The sequence below is a fragment of the Anolis carolinensis genome, chromosome 1 (assembly GCF_035594765.1).
Source record: "Anolis carolinensis isolate JA03-04 chromosome 1, rAnoCar3.1.pri, whole genome shotgun sequence".
NCBI lineage: Eukaryota > Metazoa > Chordata > Lepidosauria > Squamata > Dactyloidae > Anolis > Anolis carolinensis.
In genome coordinates this window covers 265,838,524-265,865,219 of record NC_085841.1, presented here as the reverse complement: position 1 = coordinate 265,865,219, position 26,696 = coordinate 265,838,524, and the positions used below count along the sequence as shown (strand labels likewise).

The 26,696-nt window shown below is 38.4% G+C and overlaps 1 protein-coding gene across 17 annotated transcripts in view; it reads right to left on the bottom strand.

The window, feature by feature from the left end:
- brsk2 (BR serine/threonine kinase 2) overlaps window positions 1-26,696 on the bottom strand; it is a 496,678-nt gene that overhangs the window by 38,002 nt on the left and 431,980 nt on the right. For 11 of the 17 annotated variants that reach the window (XM_062967615.1, XM_008108160.2, XM_062967617.1 and 8 more), the window contains exons 12-16: window positions 24,558-24,708; window positions 20,849-20,914; window positions 13,084-13,107; window positions 5,578-5,638; window positions 1,697-1,904 (exon numbers count right to left, since the gene is read on the bottom strand). In XM_062967615.1, the coding sequence (XP_062823685.1) occupies window positions 1,697-1,904; window positions 5,578-5,638; window positions 13,084-13,107; window positions 20,849-20,914; window positions 24,558-24,708 (510 nt within the window). Of the gene's footprint in view, window positions 1-1,696; window positions 2,310-5,577; window positions 5,639-13,083; window positions 13,108-20,848; window positions 20,915-24,557; window positions 24,709-26,696 lie in introns of all 17 variants that reach the window. The other 6 variants (XM_003214827.3, XM_008108216.2, XM_008108220.2 and 3 more) reach the window with 4 other exon arrangements.

Here is a 26,696-nt window from a genome sequence, read left to right as displayed (position 1 = left end):
GGAAAATCTGAAAATGTGAATGCAAACTCTGCCTTATGTTAGCAGTCTTTATTCAAGCACAGAACAAGGATATGCACAAATGAAATGGAATGCTGTAATATGGGAATTCTCTGGCTAGTTTTAAATCAGGAAAGAGTTTTCCAATGATAATTCAACTATTCATTCATAATCATAGAAAGCAACAAATTGCATGTTTTTTTAACTTTTCTTAAGCTGAGAGTATACATTCTCCTATAGATTTTGCCATTCAAAAAGCAGTCTTGGATCAGGAAAAAAGGGCAGGGCATTTCCAGACTGATTTTTCAATCTGTTATAGATAGCAATCTTCCTAGAGCCTAATGAATGCCCAACTTGAAAAGAAGCTGAATCTTAAAATATTCCAAGAATCTGGATACATATCATTTTGCCCTATTAAATAATATGATGGCATAACTGGAAAGACTCTAGGGACGAATAATTAGTGAAAACTAGCTGTCACAAAAAGGCCTTTTATTAATACTCAGATAAAACTTTTCAGTTTTATCACAGAACTAAGCTGTGATAATAATACACAAATCACAGTTAAACATGAATTGCAGACATAACTCTTTATATTATTAGTCTCTTGGACAGGCAGTTCCCAGGTATGAACACCAGGGAGGGGAACCATCTTTCTTTTGTGGAAAACAGGGACAGGTATTTATTAAGCCATACTTATAATATTGCATAGGACAATGTTTTTACACTTGCTGTGTAAACACCCACAATATGTAAAGGTGTATGGGTACAGTCAATCTGAAGGTATGCTTCATATCCTTCAGTACTTCCATGAAGAGTGTCTAAATCTTTTTGTCCCCAGGGCCATATAAAACCTTAATTTGCTCACTTACCCGTCTCTCACCTGCACCTGTAGCTATGAAGTGTGAATGATAAGAAGGGATAAGAAATGGCCATCAACACCCACTCTTGTTGTATGTAGGGTCTAGTAGCTAATACAATTTCCTGCTTACATTCTGAAGGCTTCAAAGCAGCAATACTTTGAATTACCCTGCATTTTAGCAGGATGTATTGAAATGCAATGATTGCACAAGGTGGATAGCACTGTCCAAAAACAATAGGAGAATCTGCAGATCAGAGAAAGTACTGAAGTCATGAGTGGAAGCTATAGAATGGATCCAAGTAAGTACCGGTAGTTTAGCTAGTTTCTCTGTGTATGTAATCATAAAATAAAAGTGGTCTTTTAATGACTAGATGACTAGCATCATTAATCTTCAGGTAGCACACCAGGAAATAAAAGATATATGACTGAAGACATACGCAAAGAAGATGTCTAAGATACAACTTTTATATTAGTGCAATTTGGTCAATAGTATCTTGTAGTCCATGTATCCAACCACTAGACTACATGATGGGAGATATATTCCAAATATCCTTCTTCCGCATTGTGTCTAGTTTATTGGCAGTATCCATGCACATCAAGAAAAGCAAAATATCAGCACTGTTGATAGTCCAACACATTTGTCCTCCTGAAAAAAAAAAAGGTTACGAAAATTTCCTAAAATCATAGGCAGCAAAAGAAACAAATAGCAATGCAGGAACTTCCACAATGTCTTTTCCAAAATTTCTGACATTGCTATATATTAACCAAGTGTTCTCTGCCTTGGGGATTCCACCTACCCAAACTTAAATTGCATGTTTGGCAAACAGAGAGCTGTACCTTGCAATTTCCGGCGATGGAAGCGAGGAGATCCCAGGAAGCTGTTCTTGATTGAGTTGAGTCGTGTTCTCCAAGGCATTCCTCCAATGCTGGGACTAGACGGTGGCGTAGGGTTGGGTGTGCCTGCTGGGCTCTCCTTTGGCGTATGAACAGGTGTCCCCTTGGGGGTAGGGAGGGGACTGCCCCTTGGAGAGGGGTGAGGGGTGACCTGTATGATGGGGATAGATTTGGTGCTTGGGTCAGTACTAGAAGGGAGCAATCTAATAGGAGACAGAGGGTTGATTTGCACAGCAGGAACAACCAGCTGTGGGCTAAACCCAGGAGCAGGTGGGCGGCCTTGAGTGTTTTGTGCCGGGGAATTTTGGGGAGGAGGGGCAGTAGCATTGCCAGAGGGGAGTGGGTTGGATTTGGTAGACTGGAGTGGTTTTTCAGCCAATTTGCTCTTGGATGGTAAAGTCTGTGTCTTTGGATTAGGCTGAAGTGCTGGCTTTGGTTGCAGAACATGTCCGGGCCTGGAGGCATTCCTACACGCATCAGAGTCCAGGGAGACTTGGGGGCGGGAGGTGAAAGGGAGGTCAGGAGTCTGAGGGGGGATGAAAAATTTTCTGATAGGCTACAAGATACACACAGAGAGAGTATCCATGCACGTCAAGAAAAGCAAAACACACACACATACACACAAAGTGGGTGAATAGAGAAACAAAGCCCATTTGAGTTGCAATGGTGCGCCACATCACAAAGAGGTACGAGATATGGAGGTGAAGGTGAAGGAGGTAGGGTTAGGAGATTGCAAAGAAACAAAAAACAAACACAGACACAAAAACAAAACAAAAAAGACATGCAGTTAGCTGGGAACACAGCATAATCAACAGCAGCAGCAGTGGTGGCAGTGAAAACCAACAGTTTTCTAACAAGCCTCATTGTATTAACCAACCATGTTTCAGCAAAGAAAAAAAAAACCACAGAGCAAAAGTAACATGAAGGAAAAGAAAAGAAAAATAACAAGGTGGACAAGGGAGGGGAGCTGCAAGAGAGCCAAACCCCTGAGCTGTTCTGACTGTCTCACAGAGAGAGAAGAATGAGGCTGGAGAGAGTTGAGGACGGGGAAGGCAGTACCATTCAAGCCGTAGTGAAAACCAACATGTTAGCTTGTAGGCTGAGCTTGCCCGCTCTCCTATCAAAATGGTTACCATGATCAAACACACCAAAAAATGCAAATTAAAACAATATGTGTGCAGCAGGTGATGACAGAGATACAAACATTACTACTTAGTCCTCCCCATCTCTGTCAAAGTATCACCAGGCGCTGATGGAGTGTTTGGGGTGTGTGTGTGTGTGTGTGTGTGTGTGTGTGTGTGTGTTAGCAAGAGAGCGATCTGTCACTTCATCTCCCTTTTCCTAATGACCATCCATCCAGAGATACTCAATTTTCTCTATTGGGCTTTGGAATATGAGATCTTACAAGAACATAGAAAATGCCCATACTAAATCCCAACAATAGCCATCAAAGCAAGTTTGTTTTGCAAATTCCCTCACTACCCTTAAGTCTTTCTTCTGTCATTCGATTGTCAGATAAACTGATCCAATTGTTCATTTTTTAAAAAAGTCACTGCTTTGTTTTACCATATTTACTGAAGTATTATGCACCATTAAATCTAATGCAAACCTCAATTTTGACAATGTAATTTTGCCAAAAAGGTGAGCATTAGACTCAAGTAAATATGGTATTATAGTGTCCCAGAATCTCATTCTAGGGTTGATTACTGTGATCAAGGGTAATTAAAAACATAAATTAAAATACACAATTCACAATCCACCATAATCCATTTAAGAGAAAGATTATCTTTTTAAAAAGCCAGACACCAAAGAATAGTTCAAGAAAATAAACTTTCAAAAAGGAGTCAAACTAAATTAGATAGAAAAATATTGTTTAGAAGGATACTGTCAGAATGAGCCTAGAAACTAACTTAAGTAACATCTTCATTTCATAAAGGTAAAAATGGCATGGACTAGAAAAATCACAGCAATAAAACTGTATTTGGTCTTAATTGTGAAATAATGCAAGGACATCAAAATAACGTGCTGTAATTTGTGTGTGTGTGGGTATGCGTATGTGTACTGTTTACAAAATGTATATTCTGCCTTTCTCATTGAACAGGATGTAAGTAAATCCAAATTATCTTTGCACTGAATTATACTAAATTATGCATTAATTGTACTAAAATTATACTTTATTCAGCTTTTAATCTTATAGATTATATAGCAGGATAATACTACTGGTTTTAGTGCACATACTAAGATATGAACTTAGAGCAGACACCGTCTTAAATGAAGTTTTTCACATTATGGCAATTAAGGATCAAACTATCTGTGATGTTTGATGTATCATGACTGTTAATAGCCTTTAAACTGTGAACAGCCACCTTGAAAAAGGCCACAGGAAGGAAGCCTATGATATCCTATAACAACTGCTTTGAGTCCCTTTTTAGGGAGAAAAAACAGGATATTATTATGATCTTACCTACCATCTGGGGAAGATTATGGCAGGACTATGATAGTTCAGCACTTTCTACAAGCCTAATAAAAATGTATGTCACCCTCTTCCACGTTGTGGCCCTTAGTAGTTTTAAAGAAATATAATTCTTCATGTGGGGTGTTTAGTATCACATCTACTTGGAGATGTGGAAAAGCAAAGCTCATGGTAATATCTCTAAGCATTTCTGAAGAGTACCAAAAGCAGAATGGAATCAGTCTAGAATAGTAAAGGATTATTCTTGGTTTTACTAACTTTTTACTGCATGCTTAATTCTGAAATTAATTCTTCTGTGAACATTTTCCTTTAAATAAATATAGTCTGCTCCCATCTGAACAAATTTGTGTTGTTCCCCCACCCTTGTTTTCAAAGGATGATACACTAACCCCAAGTGAAGTAACATAATAAATAACACAAATTAAAATCCACAAAGATCTGGACAGCTGCACAGAAATCAAAGAAACCAGTCTGAATTGTGCAAAAATACATTCATGATGAAGAGGTTTTCACTGTGTTTGTTGTTGGAGGAACTGAATTATCTCTGTGTGTCAGAGAACTGCAATAAAATGAGTTTTTTCAACTGTCTCATACTTTGTCCAGTTCCCACAGACTGATTTTCTACAAAAGTAAGATGTCAAAAAGATAGTTAACTTTCACATTCTATTCAGGTGAAAGCAATCCACATGTGAATGTGTTACTAAGGGTGGCATGGATGTCTTTCTTGAAGACTTTATATGATTGCTTTAAAAAAGACACTGTTAGGGGGTGGGAGGAGGATGGCATACAACCGTGCTGAAGGGATGACTAAAAGTGATATGTTAAAATCTGCTAGTCAAGAATCTGTCCCACCTGTCCCTTTCCAACCACCTTTCTCTCTCTTGGGTTGTCTAGTCTCTTACTGCTTCATGGATCTCTTTTTATGCTTCGAATCCGAATCTATACTGCATCACCCAAATCCAAATTTGAATGAATTATATATTCATTAGAGTTCATTGTTTCTCAAGCATTGCCTACTGTAGTGTTTGTTCTCAGTGTAACTTTAGTTGTTACGTTTTGTTTTTTTTGCTTCACAATGAATTTGGAATGAGCAGCAGATATTCTTCCCATTGTACTATACATTCTCCAATAGGATCATACCATGTTAGACTTTAATGATGCTTTGGGCAGCAACAATGAGCACAGAACAAGAAAGGCTCTATACTGTAGCAATAGTTTTGAGCAGAACAGGCCATTTGAGAGAGGACCACCCCTCCCTGGCTGATGAAAATTCATGGGAAGAAATAATAGATGCCACCTAGTTCTCTAAAGATAGTAGTTACAGTTCTAATTTTCAGACAACCCCACTTACCCTTGGACTGCTGAGGGGGCTGGTGGACAGACCGGATGAAGCTCCACTGATTGAACGAGACCTGAGTGAACACAACATGAAGACAATAATTATGAGAAACTGCTGTCAAAGGCGGTTTCTCAAACAATATGCAAATATAAAACAAACATTTTTTGTTTGTCTGTATCTCTTGCTTGATGACATCGGTTTTTGCTATGCATGTACAGAAAATGCCGCCTTTATAAGATTTACCTCTCAACAAACTCACCATTAATGGAGCTTTGATCTTGTACTAAGGATCAAGTCAAGACGGAAAATGCAAATTTTGGAAGACACTGCTATTGTTTGTAGCATGCCAGGCTAGATTATTTACCTTCCCCTCACCCCGGGAATATATTGTTTTTCAGTCGAATATATCCCTAATGGCCCTTCCTTCTGAATCATCACACATTTCTTCTCTTTCTATGGAGGTAATTCATATGAATTTATTAGCATTTCCATATATGGGTTGTATGAACCATCAAGATAGCTGTATATATTTTGATGGAGTTAGATAATGAGGTACACAGGCTTGGAGGAGACTAAAGTCCTTCACAATAATCCACTGGAGTCAATATAAAAAATAAGTACTTCAAGAAACAGTATGTAGGTCCCATACTGGGATACATGACCAAAGGAAGTCTTAATCAATCCCAGGTACTAATATAAACACTTATAATCAGGAGCAGTTGTATAAGTCATTAGATGCCTATATAACTAGCACATACTTTGAATATGTAGCCATAAATCCAGTTGCTAGTCCCAACTAAAATGGTCTGACTGAATCAATTGCTGAAAGATTTGCCACAGCTAGTATGGTGTATTAATTTGAGTGCTGAACCAGAATTCTGGGAGACCCAGATTCAAATCCCCATTCAGCCATGGAAAATGTATGAACCTTGGACAAGTCATCTTCTCTCAGCTTTAGAGGAAAAATGGCATACAGCCTCTGAACAAGTCTTGCCAAAAAAATCCCTAGGACACAGTTGACTTGGTGGAACATAACAACAATGTCAACACTTATATGAGTTCCATTGATCCAGTTGGTCTACTTCAGTTTGTACAAGCAAATGGATTTAGGCCATACAATGTACACTACTTTCCCTTTCCAATTTCACAGTAACATTATTAATTCACAACAGAAGTCAAGTGTGAGAGACTCAAAGATGCATTTAAACTGCACATGTGAAATGCTCCAAAGGAATCCACATGTTCTACTGGTATTTCTGTTGTGTTTTAGAAGAAGGGACAATAATGATAGTGAACTCAGTTAACCAATAATAAACAACATACCCATACTTTAGTTCTAGGCAGTACTTTAGTATTACATAGGGAAGGATTTCAATATGTACCATAATGACACCAGATGTCTTCTGATATAGGCAAATAATATCATGTGCAGAAGTCTACATCACATACACAATCATGAATGTTTTGCTCTAAAAACTACAGATTCTACACCTTTGGTCTCTCCGTCTCTCCCTCCCCTCTACATAAAACAAATCACAGCACAAAGTTGGCCTAGAGGTATAAATCAACATGTAAAAACTGATCAAGTTGAAATTTGCCCATAAACTTATTCTGGAGTACACTGGCTGATTTCAGAGAGGGTATTGTTAAAACAAATGTTGGCTTTATAAAAAAACAAGAAGTTGGTCTATTAGACTTGTGCCAGAAACAGTGAGAAAAGGGAAAGAATGATATCTTTAGATCTTCCAACCACATCTGCCACTTAAATAACAATTTAGGAGAAACAAAGAATCTGAACCATAAAACATTTAGTCAAATAATAGGCTTTCCCAGACTAACTACATTAGATTCCTTAGCTGTCGGTTCTAGAGACTGAATCAGATTGTATGGAGACCATGTACTCCATCAGTGAGTCATGATCCCTATACAGGAACCTGCTTAAAAAGAGACAGCATTCTACCTATATATTTATAATGTACTTTACATTTCTTTTCCAAGTCTTAATAGACTTATTCTTTCTTAACTCATTTTTTTTTACAATAGGATCAGAAATCATTCTCAGTTGAGCCAATGGTGAAGAAAGCTGAGAGCTGCAGTCTATCAACACCTTGAGAGCCACATGATTGCCACCCATTGGACATATAGTCTTTAGGTCTAACTCTGTGCAAAAGTTCCTGTGAAATTCTTTCCTGTGCAGCAGTAGCTGGTGGATCTCATGTTACTGAGGTTTAATCTAAACTTCAAAGGTGCTGAATTTATTATTGGATTTGGGTGCAACAAATTTAAAGTTCAGGAACTGAAATCCAAAGTGGATTGGTTGCCCCAATAATGTGAAAGCTATAAGCTATAATGTATCTTGAAGAACAGGATTTTAAATATTTAAAATACAAAATGGCTAAACAAGTAAAATTGAATGTGTTGCTATTCTATATAGTGAATAAATCTTTTTTAGAAAAAAAACTACCATAACGTGAATTCATATCATCTTTAGAATACATAACAAACATTTCTTATCTGCATTTAGGCAACTATGTTTGCTAACTGATCACATAGATAGTTCTTGGCTTAGCTACCTGCCTTTAATGCAGTGGTTCTCAACCTGTGGGTCCCTAGATGTTTTGGCCTTCAACTCCCAAAAATTCTAACAGTTGGTAAACTGGCTGTGATTTCTGGGAGTTGTAGGCCAGAACACCTGGGGACTCACAGGTTGAGAACCACTGCTTTAATGGAAGACATTTAAATACCAATATGATACATGTTATCAAAACTTCAAAACCTTCTTAGGAAATTTCTTTATTATTGATTTTAAAATTGTATAGACCATGCCTTTATTCTGATGAATTTTAGTCTGTTGTATTCAAAACAATATTAGAAGCATGTGGTTTAAATAATTAAAAAAATGCACTATGCTATAAAAAAAATTCCATCTTTACTATTTCATTCTTTATTTCCTAATTCTAATCATATGCTAGAATCAAAATAGTATACAAATAAAGTTATCCTAAAAATGGAGCCTTATATACACATAAAATAGTGGGATAAATCTGGGGTGAAAGATGGAAAGGAAGAGCAATGTGGTATGTGCATAAATGAGGGTTGGGGGTTGCACAAGAATTAAAAAAGTAATTTGGGACTTTCAGAAGGATGGGTAAACCTCACTTGCTTATTATAGTCATCCAAATTTCAGAAGACATATATTGTGGCAGGATCAAAAGAATTCTGGCATACTCTGGCTCAATAATGTTTCTGTTTAACATTAGATGGGTAAGACAAATGGTGCTTGTATATAACCACACAATGCAGCTGGAACCAGCACAAAAATGCTAGTTCTGAGCAACATTGAAGCAACACAGAGGTGCAAAAACCCAACATATTGGCTGGGAACTGGCCATACAATCCAGCCATGGACATTGCTACAATACTGCTGGGCATGACCAATGCCTCTCTACCTGCCCTGACACACGTTTGCTTCCTTGTTCACTCCTACTGGTGATGCAATGGAGCTTTGGAAAGTGAAGCCTCTCCCCTCCCCAAAGCCCCACTGTGTCATCAGTTAGCGTGAACAAGGAAACAGATAGCCTCCAGGAACAGTAAGGAAGCCTTCTATGGATTTTTTTCCATAGGAGGCTCTCTGAACCTGGAGGGCAGCACCTGAGGGGACACCATCAAAGATTGTGTATGGTGATCCCAGATGGCAGTTTCCACTGCCTCAGAACCCACAAATATTAGGGTCTTCATGGAAAATCTGTATCCTTGCAGGTATTTCTTTAACCAGGTGTAAACCGGATTAAAAGGCTTACTCCAGGTAAACTGCACAAGGCTGAGCGTCTTGTTTGAACACCCCAGGGTAATGCGGTATCTATATTGTATTTTCTGGTAGAGTAGATGGGGCCAAAGTGACTGTAGCTGAGAACAATAGTCTAGGTAAATAGGTGAGAGATTGTTCCAAAGGGAGTACAACATAGGCGTGGATTATCAAAAACCCTTTCCTTCCAATAGAGACCAGTCATTTGTATGGAACCAGCGCACCCTCCCCCCAGATATGCTCTGGGGATAGCCAGGGATTAATCAATCCAGGGACTATGGCAAACACTCAGCATTAGATCAGAATTAAATAGTGTAATATAAGGGTAATATATGTGGATGGAAAGTGGGGGAGGGGGCAGGGGAAAGAAAGAAAAATGGGAAAGAAAGAGGAAAATAGTACAGTAGATTGATAAGAGTGTAAAGCAGACAAATACTGTTCCACAGTTTATTATCTGCAACTTCAGGAGACTTGTTGCTGTTTCCTAGTCCTAAAACTGACTGCAGGCATTTATGATTTAAGTCTGAATTTACTACGATATTCTTAGAGTTTGCAGTTGCACATAAAAAGTAACAATCAAACCATAACATATCAAAGTTTGTTTAAGAAAAATAACCTCCAAATTGATCCAAAGAAAACGGCAGCAGTTTAATGCCTGAAAATATATGAAGGTAATGAAGGAAAATAATAACCATCTTAACTTAGCAAGTTAAACAAAAACCCAACACTAAGTACTGTTATTAAAATGTCTGAAGAAAGGTATTTCTGTGTTGTTTTTCACCTATCAGCTAGAACATGAAACTAGCTTAACAAAACCAGGGGTCAGACCCCTCCTCCTCCCCCCCCCCCCAATGAAAATTTGCCCAAAGCAGTGCTGAGATGAAAGAGCACTGCGAATTCATACTGAAAGCACAAAATAGTGCACTGGATAGTGATACAAATCCTCGTTCTTTTGGAAACTCCACAGGCAGCAACATATCAGCATACAAAACCAGAGTAATGACACTGGGTAAATTAAGAATGAGTTAATTTAAGAAAGGAGCACACATCAAAACCATGAACACGTATTAAATACTAAAGGGAAACAAATAGTAACAATATATAGTAAACTTGATCAGGTTATTAAAGGTGTATCTACTAGAGTAGGCCCTGGTATTTCTCTCATATGCTTCATCTGTGCTTCTGTAATGTACTGTACCATTAATTTGTATTGCACAGTATGGCAGAGTCCCCTACCCCCACATGGATGAAGCGGTGAAACAAAAGTGAAAACAGCATAAAACTGTTTGCTTTGCTGTTGTTCGTTCCTCTGCCTGCTGTTTGTTGACTCTTGCCCGCCTCAGTGCCCACCTTGCAGCCTGCTTATTCTTTAAACTCTGGTCTTCTCGCAGATTGAAAGGGGAACCTGTCAGAATCAGTGGTGCCTTAAGACCCTGCCTTTCAGCTCAGGTGTCCTCTGCATATTGAGAGGGAGACTTCTCAGAATCAGTGGTACCTTATGCCCTGCCTTTAATCCCAAGTCTCCTCTGCAGATCGAGAGTAAAATGTCTCAGAATTATTGGTATCTTAAGCCCTTAGGTTAGAGGGCGGGGCCAGCAGGGAAAGAGGGAATTTTAAGGAGATTTTATTTAAAGAAAGAAAAAATCCCTAAAATTTGGGGTATGACCCAAACCTTGTAAGAGTTGGTGGGCCAAAAGTGGTTGATATGCCCTCCATGTGTGGCAAATTTCACCTCTCTAGCCTTGAAAGTGAAGGGGGAGGAGAGCGTGGGCAGCTCGCCCATTGCCACCAATGGGATGAATGCAGTTGTATATTCGGATGGTAAAACAAAAAAGCTCATTTGTATGGATGATGGTTTTGGAAACAGTGGACGGAAATGGAAACAGGGCCATATGAATGAAACAAACAGAAATGGTAAGTGATTTCATACAAATGCACAAGACTAGTACCTACTACTTATGCTGTTGCTCAAAAGGGAACCATTTCAGGACCAGGACTCAAGCTCTCAGCTTCCCATCAATTTTACTAGCTGCTAGGTCAAGCTATATATAACTGGGAATCCTATGAGGAAGGGTCCACTGGCAGTTAGATTTCTGTTGAAGGGCATGATACTAAGAGGGGGGCACCCCTTTGGGAGGGCCACGTGCGGGGGGGGGGGTGTGTCATGGGGCAGTCCTGCTGGTCTAGAGAGGGGAGGGCACTTGATTGTCTATTGGCAAACAGGATTTCCCTCCTATTGCTTACTCTACAGTGATATCAGAAGTAATGGGCCTGGATGGCAGACCATGTGTTCTAACCTACAGCAGGCTCTCTCCTTCTAGATCCAATTTGCATCTGTAAGGCATTTTGCTTAGGCATATAAGACAGGTCTATCTTCCAGTTTTAAAGGATAGTTGAACCTCTACATAATTAAAATTCAAATAAAGGGAACTAATACTACTATTATAAACAGATGGGAAGGTCTCATCTGTATCCTGTTTGTTGCTCAAGTATCAGTGATCAGTAGAGATAATAAGGAGTCCACAAGAGACAAATAGCTCTGCTTTCTGCAGCTCTCCTCTGAGGTTACATTCAAATTTAATGAGGGGAAAAGGAAGGGTCAAATTAGCTGTCAAGGGGAACATGTATTTCCTGCATTCAACTTGTAATACATTTAGCCTCTTACAATGGGATTTCCTCAGAGATACTGTACTTAGCCACCACACTTGTAGATTTAGCCTGTATTTATTGTCTAATCTGTCTGTCTGTAAAATAAAAGCATTACTACCTCATTCTATATGAAAAGGTGTCAGGGTAGCTTACAAGTGAAATAAATTAAAAAGTTGCTAAGACTTAAAAGAATAAAAATAATTTAAACTAAAAACTAAAAGCAGATTAAATGTAATAATGAAATAAACTAAATAAAACATAAAACTATGTGCAAGAGAGAACTCAATGAACAGCCATTTTTTTGGTGTCTGTACAAAACCAGTGATCCCAATTGGGCCTCCAAAGGGAGGCCATTCCACAATTTGGGTGCTATGGCTGAGAAGGCTCTATTCCACATCCCCACACAGCATATGGACCTCACTGGTGAGACGCAGAGAACCTCACTTCCAACCTCAATTCTCAGATGCATATAGGAAGAAGTGTTCCCTCAAGTACCTTGGTCCCAAGCTGTTTGGGGTTTAAAATACATCATAAGCACCTTGTATTCAGACTGGAAGTGAATCAGTATCCAGTGAAAATATTTTAAGACTGATATTATAAGCTTCTGATCTTATTTAAGGTAGCCCTGTGTAGAGTACATTTCACTATTTTAACCAGAGAGTTACCAGTGAACAGACCACAGAAAGCACAGCTAGCGCTCTATTTGAGACTAGTGCCAAGCACTCAGGTCCACTTTGGTCTCCTACAAAGAAGATGCTCCTCCAATGGAAGTGCAACATCCAGGATAGACTGCTTACCCAATTCTAGAGTCAATCTTGTTTTATTTTTACTCAGTAATAGCCCTTTGAAGCACAGGCAAATATTTAGAATGTATGCAAGTGTTTGCTCACACAGAGACGGATGAATTGAAATGCTTCTCCTTCGAATGTTTGTTTGCGTTATATGTAACAAAATTTCAAGTCACAATACTGCATGTTTAAACTGTGGTCATTAAAAGGGAAAAATACCTCCCTCCCCAAAGAGAAAAGGTCCCACAACAGCAATAATCCAAAACTGAAGCTTACCCCAACGCATCAGCACTCGTCATCCTTGGCAGAGGGGAATAAAAAGAGAAGAAGGAAAGAGAAAGAGGGGGATGTGGAAACAGGTGGAGAGAAGAGTACGAAAAGCAGAGTGAAATATTGTTCGGAGAACCACACAGTCACAATTATTGCCACAGGCATCTGCTGCTGGTGGGAAGCACCAGCAGGGAATACTCGCAGGAGGGGAGGATTTACCAGACAAGTATTTCCATACTCCTCATAATTATGAAATAAGTTTGCTTTGGAAATATGGCATATTGTGTAAAGATAAAGAAGAAAACACAACTTGTCCATCCTGACTTAAATGGAGCCAATGGAGCTAACAGTATAAACTGACTTTTCAAAATAGCATATTCCTGAGATTATGCACAGAGTTGTGTTGTGTTACTAAAATGGATGTGTATTTTCCCCTTCCTCATTTGTTCATTGAAGATTTTTCTGTCCCCCCTAAGATAGCTGAGAATCTCATTTTCAGACCAACTTATAGAAGATGTATTGTACTGGCAGTTTCTCCTGTGGGCACTTTGCGGGAATGTATGAATGAATATACAACATTGCATTACTCTCATTCAAGTGCAAAGACCTATTGGTTTGTGTCCTAAGTTGCAACTCTACTTTGATTCAAGGTTTTTGAAAGGATTCTTTCAATTGAGAGCTCTTCAACAAAATTATCTTCACAAGCCTTAACTTTAATGTAATGGAATTAGACTTTACACTTCACAAAGAGGAAAAATTGGGGGTTATAAAGATAACTTTGTTTGTGTGAAATATTGTGAAATAAATGTACTTCCCTTATTTAAATTTACAGCTGAATGACTCAAAAATAACAAAAGAAAGATGTTCTTGCCTCAGAACTACAAAAATGTACAATTATGTATTTCAAAAATATATTTTGCTTCTAATTATGTAGGCATGGTCAGAATTGCTTAAATACAATTAAATAATTTAAACCAGAACATAATTTATTGACTGCAGTACCTTTCACTGTTTCCCTGCTAGTTTTAGGGACATTTAGGTCCCATCTTTGCCTATGCTATGAAAGTTTACTAGCCTAATTCTATCACGTACTATCTGTTCACAATAGCAGAGCAGTTAAGCCCAGGTTTTTGACCAAATTGTGAAAAATATCAAACATCCGGGTGTCCCCTGGGCAACGTCCTTGCAGACAGCCAATTCTCTCACATCAGAAGTGACTTGCAGTTTCTTAAATCACTCCTGACACACACACAAAGGTGAAAAGCATCACATTTTCCATGGGGATACAAGGAGAACAATATGATATCCTGATCTGGATCTTCCATTATGCTTACTTCTATTATTTGAAAGTGTTGTTGTATGTCTTTGAGTCATTTTCAGCTTACGGTGACCCTAATATGAACCTATCATGGAGTTTTCTTGGCAAGATTTGCTCAGGAAGGGAGGCACTTGCTTCTCCTTCCTCTGAAGCTAAGAGAGTGTGACTCACCCAAGATAATCCATTGGGTTTCTATGGCTGAGCGAGGATTTGAACCCTGGTTTCCAGAGTCTGCATCCAACGCTCAAACCATAATAACTGTCTCATACAGGTTTTTGAAATACTAGAATTCCATTTTTTCAAAAGCTTTTAACTTATGGATATTGTTGACAATGAAACAACATTCTAAGTTGTAATTGTAAATTCCAATCAGATTAGATGAATTTAAACTGAATGCACACATACAGAAAATACAGCAAAAGGAACAATGTAATATAAACCTTACACATGTGAATATGTCACTAGAAATTATTGTTCAATTAAGCAACATATTGTCTCTGAGAAATATTTTTTCTCAAAAATAAACTGGAAATTGTTTTGGTTATTTGTACAAAATATGTAAGTTTCCAGTTCTACATAATTGGCCATACATACATACATACAGACACATATACACACACATATATAGTTTTATGTATAAAGTTGGAAGCCTAAGTATTTGTTTACTGTCTAAGCTTAACTTGGTGTAGTATATTCAGTATATAATTTTGTGACAGTTATATAAATTATCCCAGAAAACAGTTTACTTCGTGATGGCAAACTGTGTAATTAAAGACAACATTGTAGCCTCTGCATAGTTTCTTACATTTGAAGCATATCAGTTAATAGCACCATATCTGAGCTTGGTACAAATCTATCCACTTTAGTTATTCCTGAAATTTACATCTCATCTCACAAAGTCAACTTTCAGGACTTCATAACTTTGAATTTCTTTGAACTGCTTTTCCCTGAACACATACTTCCAGATAAAATGTGTACATTATGTGTTGTCTTAAAGTTAATTGTGTTGCTGGAATATTTAGCTGGTGCAGGACATTATTAAAAACAGATGCTTCATTAAACATGCATACCTGTTATCTTGTACCAAAGTACTTACAAGTAGCATGATGATATGGTCAGGGATCTACACTTTGGTTTCTGCTCAGAGTAGTTTGTGTGGTTAACCACAAAAACTACTCTGAGCCACCTTTGCAATGTTCACCTTTAGAATTGTAGAGTTGACTGTAAATACACATTGTGCAAATCAAAGCTGTGGAATCATGAAGGTTTCCAGACGTTGTTGTACTCCCCAATGTTACAGATGGGATAGCCAATAGTGGGAATGCCTTGGGGACAACATCTGAAAAGCCACATAACCCCCATTCTACTATAAACTGTGACTGCATACAAAACTGGATAACGGATCCTAGTCTTTTACTTATTTTCCATTTCTTTGGCATAAAACCTTTCTAAAATAGTCAGCATTACTATTAATAGATGAGAACAATTGGATTAAACGACAGAGAAATGTATGTCGGTCTCTTGGCCCTCAGAAGCATTGCTTACAAGCAGCCATATTAAAAAAAAGACTGATATCAAAGCATTAGTGTATGTTCCTCAGCATATAAATATACCAGGTTCCATACTTTCAACTTAAAGGACATGATTTTAGGCTTAATCACTCTGCTACATTTTAGAATCCACTAAATATCTCTACCTAAATGGCATCAGTGGCAGTCCCTACACATCCTTGGAGACGTGGAGGATCGGCCAGATGTATCTGCTACTCTATTCATGCCTTGACTAATACAGTATTCTCTCTCACAGCTTACTTGCATCTTTTCCTCCCTTAGTGAAATTCTGGTTTATATTACTGATGTAGGAGGAACTGATCAATCCTTGGTTCTGGGGTTAAAAAATAATTAACATTTTCATATTGTTAATTTGGGTGTAACACTGCTGATAAATATATAAATGAGGGGTAGTGTCCTTACAGTAAGTTACACTGTTGTAAGTTTGGCATTTGATCACTAAACTGTTCTCTGCTCATATTTATAACTGTGGTATCATTGTCATGATTATCTATGCCCCTGAAAACCATTTGAAAAGCCAGTCAGCTGTCCTGAGCAACAAATTTCTGTGGTGTTGGCAAGAAAAGATGACATGACCAGCCCGTTTGTTAGTAGGCAACAGTGCAAACAGCAGAAGGGATCCTGTGACAATTTTTGTTGCATTTTTTCTCACTGATAGGAGAAGACAAGTCACATCATCTTACAGTGCTCTGCTCACCAGCATGGCACAATCCATTGATGAGGATAACTGACTGGCTTTTAAGGTGGGTTTCAGGGGTTGGATCGGGAGATCAGGAGCATAACTATGGTCTTGTAGCTACACCTCTGATGCAGGATCTCAGACAATATTGCCAAGTAGTTTATCTGTTTCCTGGCGTGTGCATGTAAATCCATGTGTGCATGCCCGAACATAATGTGTACATAAAAGCAAAAACGTAAATAGAATTCTATAGATATATAAAAATATATCAATGCAGACACATAAATGCTATTCATCTTTGTTTCTTAATCATTTCCCCAGAAAGGGGAAGTCATTAAATCTTTTAACAATGACAATGGACATCATATTGACATTGACAATGGGCAAATAAAGAAAAGGAATGAATTTTATTGAAATGAGAAATTATCCCAGAACACAATAAACCCAGCAGCGCAGACATGTGCATTTCCTACAGTACTGAAGCAAGTGAACTACAGAGCTGCAGCAACCCAGATAATAGAAGAAGCACTGAGAGGACAGGGCAATGGATGAGAGGAAGAAGGAAAGGCGCGGGAAATACAAGAGGAAAATGAAATAAATGTTAGAGAAATAAAAAGGAGAGAGAGAGAGAAAGAGAGAGAGAGAGAGAAAGAGAGAGAAGGAAAGACTAAAGAAAGACAAAAAGAATGGGAAAAGAGAAAGAACAGGCTGAAGAAAGGAACAGTGGCTTCAGCTACCAAGACAACTGTGTGCATCTAGGGGGGCAGAATCCTTAAAGATGCAGTATTCCTCTTACCTTAAACAAAAAGTTAACTGTTAAGACATTGGCCAGATACTATTTCAAAAGTGTTATTTCTTAACCCAACATGGGAATATTTCGATGGGTTTTTTTATTTGTTGCACTCTTATTACTCCTGTTGGTTTCCTGAACTTTTTTTTTTTTTGCTATTCCTTCCTTAACAAGGTTTCTATTCGACTATGCATACACACAGATACACACTTAGGATTTTCCTCTCTTCATGCTCCTTATGAAGGAGGAGGACCACATATTTCCCTTTTGTCCCCCTTCCTCCACACAAATTTGTGTATCCTTCTGTGTTTCTGTGGGACAGAGCAGAAAGTGTTCTGTTTAATGTAATAATAACTGGTTTCACATACATTATATCAGCATCCTTACTATGTAGATTAGCATTACATCCCTGACCCCAGGCCCATTTTAGACCCAGAAAGGAACTGGCCCTAAAATTAATCAGCCTGTACAGTGTGTGTGTTGGGTTGAGTTGGGGGTGGGGGGAGGAGGAGTGTTAGCAAGCATTCATTTTAAGAAAATGGTTTGTTGGCTGAAGTTCAGACAACTGCAGGGAGATAAAAAATTGAAAGTAAGTTGTGAAAAAAGTCTTTCCCTCAATTCAATTGTGAACTGAGAGGCAAGAGGAAGTGGCCAAGGAAGGGGCTGTTTGGCAAGATCTGGTTTTCAAAACTCCATCCCAATGCCGTCACTCCAGGCTGAGATTTGTCTGAAGACTCTGGCTCCTGAAACAGCGCTTGGGGAATCTCTGATGAGCAGTGCACAAGGCAGTAGCTCATTATTTTCCCCTCGCTCGTGAACTTTTCATGAGTTCCTGGCACTCTGGCTGCAATGCTCTTTTCCTCTAGGCCCGCATAAAGCTTATGCCTTAGAAGTTGTGCCAGAATTAGACCATCCATCTGCTGAAAGCAGAATTAGCTTTATCTCCTTTAAAAATAGGAATCCTGTAACTCTTTTACAAAGTTTATTCAGTGGACTTTCTCAGTCTCTAAAAAATATAGCATAGTAACTATGCAGCTAAACTGTATTGCCTCTGTTATGAAGCTGTCATACTTTGGACATATCATGAAGTTCTATGACTCTTTGGCTAAGAAAATCATCCTCAGTAAAATGGAAAGGTGGAAGATCTACAGATAGATTGACTCAGTCAAGGAAGCTATAGCCTTGAATTTACAAGACTTGTATAGGGCAGCTGATGGCTGGCTCTTGGAGGTCTCTTATTCATTAAGTCACCATAAGTCAAGGTGAACATAATGGTAAACAGTATCACTGATTCCATTCCAACCTCAACCTCTGATCTGTAACATGGGAATAAAAATAATCATGACATAGTGCTATTTTAAGGATCACAGAAAGATAATGTATGTGAAGCAGCTGCAATATTCCAATGTATTATCACTAGATATTAATATGTCACATTCACTATGCGGTGACTGAGCACATTTTTCCTCTCTTTGCAGCTTGGACATTTTTTAATTTTTTTTTTAAAAAAATCAGAAATGAGGCACAGTAAAAAAAAAAGATAAACAAAAACAGAAATAGAGCCTTTTTAAAATGGGGATGGGCTGAGTACAGTTGAGAGAAGATTCTGGAGGCTGAAGATTGGACCGTGGATCTTCTAAAGTTGTCTACTATGGTGCAGTGAGACTGCAATATATTAAACTAACGAAGAGACTGTATTGTTATTGGATTTAGCATCAATGCTCCTTATGTTACAAGATTGCAGAAATGAATGGGTGCAGCCCACAACTAATTAGGGGATTGGATTTGCTACTGAAAATCATTCTCAAGTATGAATGATTTATCACGCAACTATGAAGATTTATTCAGATAACTGGGAAAAGTAGACTCCACTTGAGAATTTTGTCAGTAGCAAAACTGATTCCTTAACTAGGCGGATTTGTGTATGTTAATGCAGGAAGTGTTCTGCAATATTGTCACTATATTGAAAAAGACATTTCTTAAAGTCTTTAGAAATAAAACAACTACAAAATAGAAACACTGCCTTATATTGTTAAATAAAAGCAGGGAGAAAAATGTAAATTATAGATGGAATATTATCTGCTGAAATTCCATCTGCAAGGCACCAGATTCTGTCTGATATTGAAAGTTAAGCAAGGTCAGCTCTAGTTAATAATTGGATGAAGCATGGCCTATAAATACCAGAAACTTTATGCTGTATTTCAAAGGAAGGAAGTGGCAACATCACCTGTTAGTATTCCTTGCCTAAGAACACTCTATGTGACACCATAAGTTGTCAGGTGACTTGGAAGCACATACACACACACACAAACACACACGAGTAAAACTATATGCCAACTAACAGCCTCATCTCTATCTGCAACAGGAGAATATGGAATCCTTTAAAAGTGGTCCAAGGTTGAGGAGAAAAGGCCACTTGGTTCTTAAAGTTCAAGGCTAACCATTAACCTGAAACTAGACTTAGCTAGCATGATGTATGTAGCACAAACATGGGCCAGGTCCTATTTGCCATTGGTTAAATGTTTCTCCATGGTCAACTTTGGCTGTAGTTGCCATACAGAGGCAAAACAATATGTGGAGGGAGTCTTGGGGGACAAAGGGCGTGGAGGAAGCTTGGCTAGCAACCATTTGTTCAGTGGGATGTTGTGTGGTTTCTGGGATGTATGGCAATATTCTAGCAGCATTTTATCCTGACATTTCGTGTGCATCTGTGGCTTGCCTTTTCAGAAGATCTGAAGATGCCAGCCACAGATGTAGGCGAAACATCAAGAGAAAATGCTGCTGGAACACATCCATACAGCCCAGAAACCACACAAATCCAGCTGTGAAAGCTTTCAACAACTATTTGTTCCATCTACACAGAAGCCACTCCCAGAAACTACAAACACAGACTAGTGCAACCATTCGCAAGAGAGGATTTTTTTACCCTTATAGTCACCCAAACTGTTGATAAAACATAGGAAATCTTAATTTTATTATGAAAGTTGAGGAAAACTGTCACTCCCTCTTCAGTGCAATTATTAAAGATACAAAACACCTTTCCTCCATTGCATGTGGTTGCTCTAGAAGAGGCAGAAGCCATATATAAGCATCTGGATTGATTTGGTTGATCACACTATGTTTGCTTGCTTGCTTGCTTGCTTGCTTGCTTGCTTGCTTGCTTGCTTGCTTTCTTTCTTTCTTTCTCTCTCTCTCTCTCTCTCTCTCTCTCTCTCTCTCTCTCTCTCTCTCTCTCTCTCTCTCTCTCTTTCTTTCCCTTCCTTCCTTCCTTCCTTCCTTCCTTCCTTCCTTCCTTCCTTCCTTCCTTCCTTCCTTTCACAAGCAAATTTGCCCCCAATGAGGAAGATAAGTACTGCATCTTTAAGGAATAGCAGTGAGGTAAAGGAGAGGAACAGACTGTTGGTGTTTTATACCTTTCTTCTTTGTTGAATTTGGGATTGGCGTCACAGATATCCAGGCTTTTACTGAACATTGTTTTACTATGACAGGAACAAAGTGAGAAAACAGCGTTACTGATGTGGACATTCATATGAGATTTGCCTGATGCAGTCCTTGAGACCCACCCAAGTTACCCCATCCCTCTTAAAGAAATATTATGAAAGATGAAGCCTTGTGCCTTCACTAGTTGGTATTCTGACTCCTAAATGATGACACCACATAACAAAATGTTGTCTCAAAACAGAATCATATTTGTCACAGAGATGAGTAATATTTGATTAGAATTCAGAGGAAGCCACCAGTCTCAAACTTGATCTAAAGAATGAAGATTCAAATTAGCAATGCAACAGGGCTTCAAATATACATAGCTTGTGCCTCCAAATGTTCTTCCTCCTCACCCATTACTAATTTTGGTTTTCAAAGAAAGGCCAAAGGAAGCAGTATGCAAACCCTACTTTAGACCTCATGTCTGTGGTCTCCAGGCAGTTGATCCAGAAGAGACCTGGTCTGAAAAAGAATTAATCCAGTAGCACCTTTGAGAATAATTGGGAAGAAGAAATTTCTCACATAAATTTTCATGGACTACGTCCAATTCATCAGATCCTGCATCTGGGGAAGTGGACTGCAGCCCATGAAAGCTTATGTGACTTTTAACTTGGTCCCAAATGTGCTATTGGATTTTTTATTTCTTTTCATGGTAAAACTACCCATCTTTTTGAATATCAGACCCTAGTATAAGCAGCTATTCCAGATAATTAGTGTAAAGGGCCCATAAGAAAAAGAACTCAGCCTTCTTGATGAAACCAACTTTTCTCCTTTCCGGTCTACCATTTTATAAACCAAAGAATGAAGCCTATCATATCCATTTTGTGAGGAAATTTATCACAGGAAAATGCACCATGAACATGGCAGCTGCTATGGCATTGATCTATCTTGGGGGAGATGAAAGGCTGAATATATATATGGCAAACAAGAGCAACTGAATACCCCATCCCCCAGGAGAAAGAACAAAAGGAAATGATGTTTGTAGCAAGCAAAACAGCAATGCAAGAAGCAGCATTTTCAATACAGAAATGTTGAAACCAAGCTGGCTTTAGGCATTTGGGTGCATTCATCTTTTTCATGGACAACTTCCTTGATAGCATGAAGGGAAGACACATGGAATATGCAAACAGCCAGAAACAGGAGAAAGTATAGCACCAAAGAAACAAAAGAACACTTTCCCCTAAGGATATCTGAGGTGACAACTAGCAAGATTAGGACAGACCAGCAGAAAAGTTACTTCTGTCCTTGTGTCTCAGACAGCCAGGACGATAATGCACAATAGCAAAATATTTTAAGCAAAGGCTGACAGAAGGCAGTGGGAGATAGTCATGTAGTACTTGTGGATGGCAGGGGCGAGGGCAGTCTTTTCACTGGATTAAATGGACGTCAAATTTAGTTCTCTTTTCCCTTTCGGAATCTATGGATGCACACTGATATGTATTATAAAACTGATGTCAGAGATACAACACCCACTGGTTCTCTAGCAAGCACTTCTGTGCCTGGTAACACAAAACATGCAATGGAAATGCCATTACCTACCCATATTTGGCAAATAAATAGCTACTGTGTATGAAGGCCCAAGATGGAAAAAAGTAGCATTCCCAGCAAACCATTTTTACTAAAGTTGTAAGAATGTGTAGGTGAAAGAGGGTAGGTGGCTGTTCTCCTCAAATACTTTAGTCTGATCAGATAAAACAAAGTATGAACTGATATTCAGCCTCTGTTGGATTTCTGCCTGTTTAACTGCTAGAGTTCAACCAAGGAATCCTCATGATAGCTTGGTAAGGATTCTGCGAATTCTGTATTTGGGATACGTAAGAGATTTCTAGCCTTTTACCACAGATCTGTCATTCTGAAATTCTATAAAAATGGAAATTACTATTGAACCATTTCTCTCTATTCTTCAAGGTAGCACCTTCAATGGATGGAAAATCTACAAAAAATTATCTTCCATGGCTTAGTGTTAAGTTGCATGATGAAATGACTATAACTTTAAAAAGCCCAGTTCTGCCATACAACATTCCTGTTGTACACTATATACTATAAATTCTTCTCCTATTTGATATGTGTTCTCTTTCTCAGCTCACAATCCCATATCTATCTACTTCTAGCAGCTGTTATGTAGAACACACACTTAGTAGCAGTGCTCAACATTCCAGATGGTAACATCTGCAAACATTCTGATTTGCTACAACCTAGAATTTTCTTCTTGTAGCATGTCCTTTTGCAAAGTGAGAGAATAACCTGAAAATGATTTCTCTCAGTATTTATCAGCTTAAATATTCACATTGTTGTTGTTGTTGTTGTTGTTGTTGTTGCTGTTGTATGTCTTCAAATCTTTTCAGACTTATAGCAACTCCTACTTCAGAGGGGCTTGCCTTTGCCTTCTTATGAGACTGAGAGAGCATAATTTTCATAGTCCAATGTTCCATTGGCTCTCTAGTATTGCTTAATATTAGTATTAATATTAAACATAAACAAATAGGCTATCAAACTAATTCATGCTGGTGAGACATGCAGCATTATAATACTAACGATTTCTTGACAATCCACCACATAATCAATGTCTCAAAGCAAAAGGTGAAAGGAATTCACAAGTTCTCTTAATATCTTAAGGCAAGTTCTTCTTAAAATCAAGAAGTGATATTCTCCCTAATCCTAAATTCCTTTTGTAGCTGGTGACTTCTATCATACCCTATCTAGGCAAATGCCTGATTCAGATTATTGAAACACAGCACAGCATTGTAGCTTATGAAAGAGACTAACTGAAGATGACTTTTTGAAGTCTCACATTGCAATTCTGGAAAGGTAAGTAAAATTTTCAACACCAAGATGTACTTCAGATGTAGCTAATGTAGTCATTGGTTATAGGATAGCATTACTTTAGCCTTAGCTCATCTTTGCATCTTAGGCCCTATAATCCTCAGCTACTTTTATCAATAGAATTTTTATATCTTTGTTTAGCATTCACTGTAATGTTTCTTAGAGTTAGAATACATGTACCAACAAAAATAAAACATGGTAACCAGCCTAACAGCTGAAGTATGTATCCATGCTGCAAAATAAAATTGAAATAGATGCTGAGAAAATGTACAAGCAGACTTCCGTATTCCCCTTTATCTTTGCATTATTAGGGTTTTCAGACCCATTCAGATTGCATGCAAAAGACCACCATGACTATATTAAAATGTCTGGAAATGCTTTTTTTGCCATTTGCTTTTCTTTGTAACATCATGGCTGGCATATTTCTTTAACCTGTGACAGGTCTGAAGTAAAATATTTCTACATCTTTTGAGAAGTATCTTCACACTGTACATTGAAAGCAGGAGTTAGGATTATATTTCAGTGGTGGTTACCTGGTCAAAAGAGGACTCACCAAAAATATAACTAACTTTATTTATAGATTTTTTCTTAGCACAGTTTTGAAAAACGTAAGAAAAGAAGAATAGTACATACTCCAAAGGGCCCCTGGTTATTCATTTTGTTTCCTATCAAACTTGTCATGGACTAATGCTGGGAGAACCTAGACTGATGCCGATCCTCCTTAGTACAAACATCTGTGCCAACTGGTATGGCTTCTGAAACTTCAGGCAAATGGCACAGAGGTTCTCTGGTCTTTTGGAATTGGGGACCACCTACCTCTGTCCATGCTGTGCCATTTCAATTGCTCTGCGTGCTGGAACCGGGGATCCACCATCAGTTACACTCAGGACTTCCATTGACTTTCTCTCTGGTCTTCGCTTCCCATGTCTGTTCAGCATTGGAGAATCCACACGCTTTCTGGGAGGGTCTTTATGTAGAGACAATACATCAACTTAGCATGGATAGGAACATTTCTGGTGTCTCTGTCTGACATGCCTTGCTATCTAGGATGCCCCTTACCACATTTTCTGAATAGTAGAAACAAAGGAACCCCAGTGAAAAATGGAAAAATACTTTTTCCCATACTACTAAATCTCATGCCAAAATGTAAGTATTGCTCAACAGCTTTTCATGATTGACTTCCAGCACGATTAATACAATTAAGTGAGAATATCAGAAATTACAAAAGCAGAAAAAGCATGATAATTTTAAGAACTGGTGCTCAAATAAAATATTTCCCCCCAGTTTGTTTGACCACAAAGTTGTACTTTTCTGTTTTATTTTCAGATTTCAGATTTTTTTTTCCACATTACACTAGACCACCTGAAAGTCTAAAATGTATAGTGTCATTTTAGATAAGAGATTCGGTATTATTTTCTTATAACTAACTACTTAAAAGTTTAGTTTTAGATGGCCATCCCAGATACAGCCTCAGCTTGCATTATAAAGGCCTCTCATGGGGTAAAGAGTTCCTTTTCCAAGGAAGAAGTGTTTGAAACAGTAGAGCATTTCTGCTGGATGAGTGAGGGAAGAGATTAACATCAGCAATTTCCCCCAGCAGTCACCTGTGCCCTCCCATCAGATTTAGAGCAATGGGAGATCTTCCAGAACACTGGAGAAGATTGTGAAGAGGGCTGCAGTAAAAAGATGAATTGGCAAAGATTACCTCCCACCACCTTCCACTAACAGCAGTATCCTGATTGAAATGTGGAATAAAAAATCTGAATCCAATGCCATGAATACAGAAACATTTACTGCTTGAGATCTTGTAATAAAAAATAGGAAATGTGAAAGCTGGCACTAGTAGATGTAGCACAGAATTCTGCCTCTTTTATGCTACACAGCCCTCCTGAACCTCAGATATTATCCCACAATTCTCAACCCACTTTTGTATTATGCAAACTTCATTTTATACTGAATCATTTATCATCCTTTGATCAAATAAATTCATTATATCACCAATGTTTACCTATGTGGCCCTACATGCCACCTAAAGGCTCCCAAAGCAACGTTACAGCCACAGAAATGGAGTACTCTGTTGTGTGTGATTTCCCCTCCTTGGTCCTCTTTAAACCATCATTGCTATTGCAAAGCCTTTAGAACAAGAGGCACAAATTTTCAATAGTCTTAAATAGACAAAACTACTGAATAGCCTTTGTGTAACTGCACCATCATGGAATAAAGATACACAGAAACTCAACCAACTACCCATCACCTTGACAGGAAGAAAGCACATTTGGCTCAGTACAAAATATACTTTGAAGAAGGGGGTCACAAACATGCAATGTATCAAAAATAAGAGGGTCTTAAAAGAGTAAACTACAGTAAACTGATACCCAAAGGAATTAGTAGATGCTGGATAAATGTAGCTTCCGGTTGCTTGAGAGTTACTATTAAAAACTGCCCTAATTAATACTATACCCCTTACTATAGCACACCATAAACTCTGTATTGAGCTATATTAATACTGAAATACATTAATTAAAAGTAAATAAAGACCAACTTAGCATAATGTAGCAATTTTGTGGTTTTTCTGTATTATAAAAACAGCTATTGAAATTTAAAGTATTATTTTTTGGCGATTGCTTGAGAATTCTGGTTGTTCGAATTCCAGTTAATTGAGAATCTACTGTAATAACATTATAGGTAAAGGTAAAGGTTTCCCCTGACGTTAAGTCCAGTCATGTCTGACTCTGGAGGTTGGTGCTCATCTCCATTTCTAAGCCGAAGAGCCGGCGTTATCCGTAGACACCTCCAAGGTCATGTGGCCAACATGACTGCATGGAGCGCCGTTATGTTTTTGAACTGCTAGGTTGGCAGGAGCTGGAGCTAACTGCGGCTGCTCCCGCTGCTCCCAGGGCTTGAACCTGGGACCTTTCGGTCTGCAGCTCAGTGCTTTAACGCACTTTGCCACCA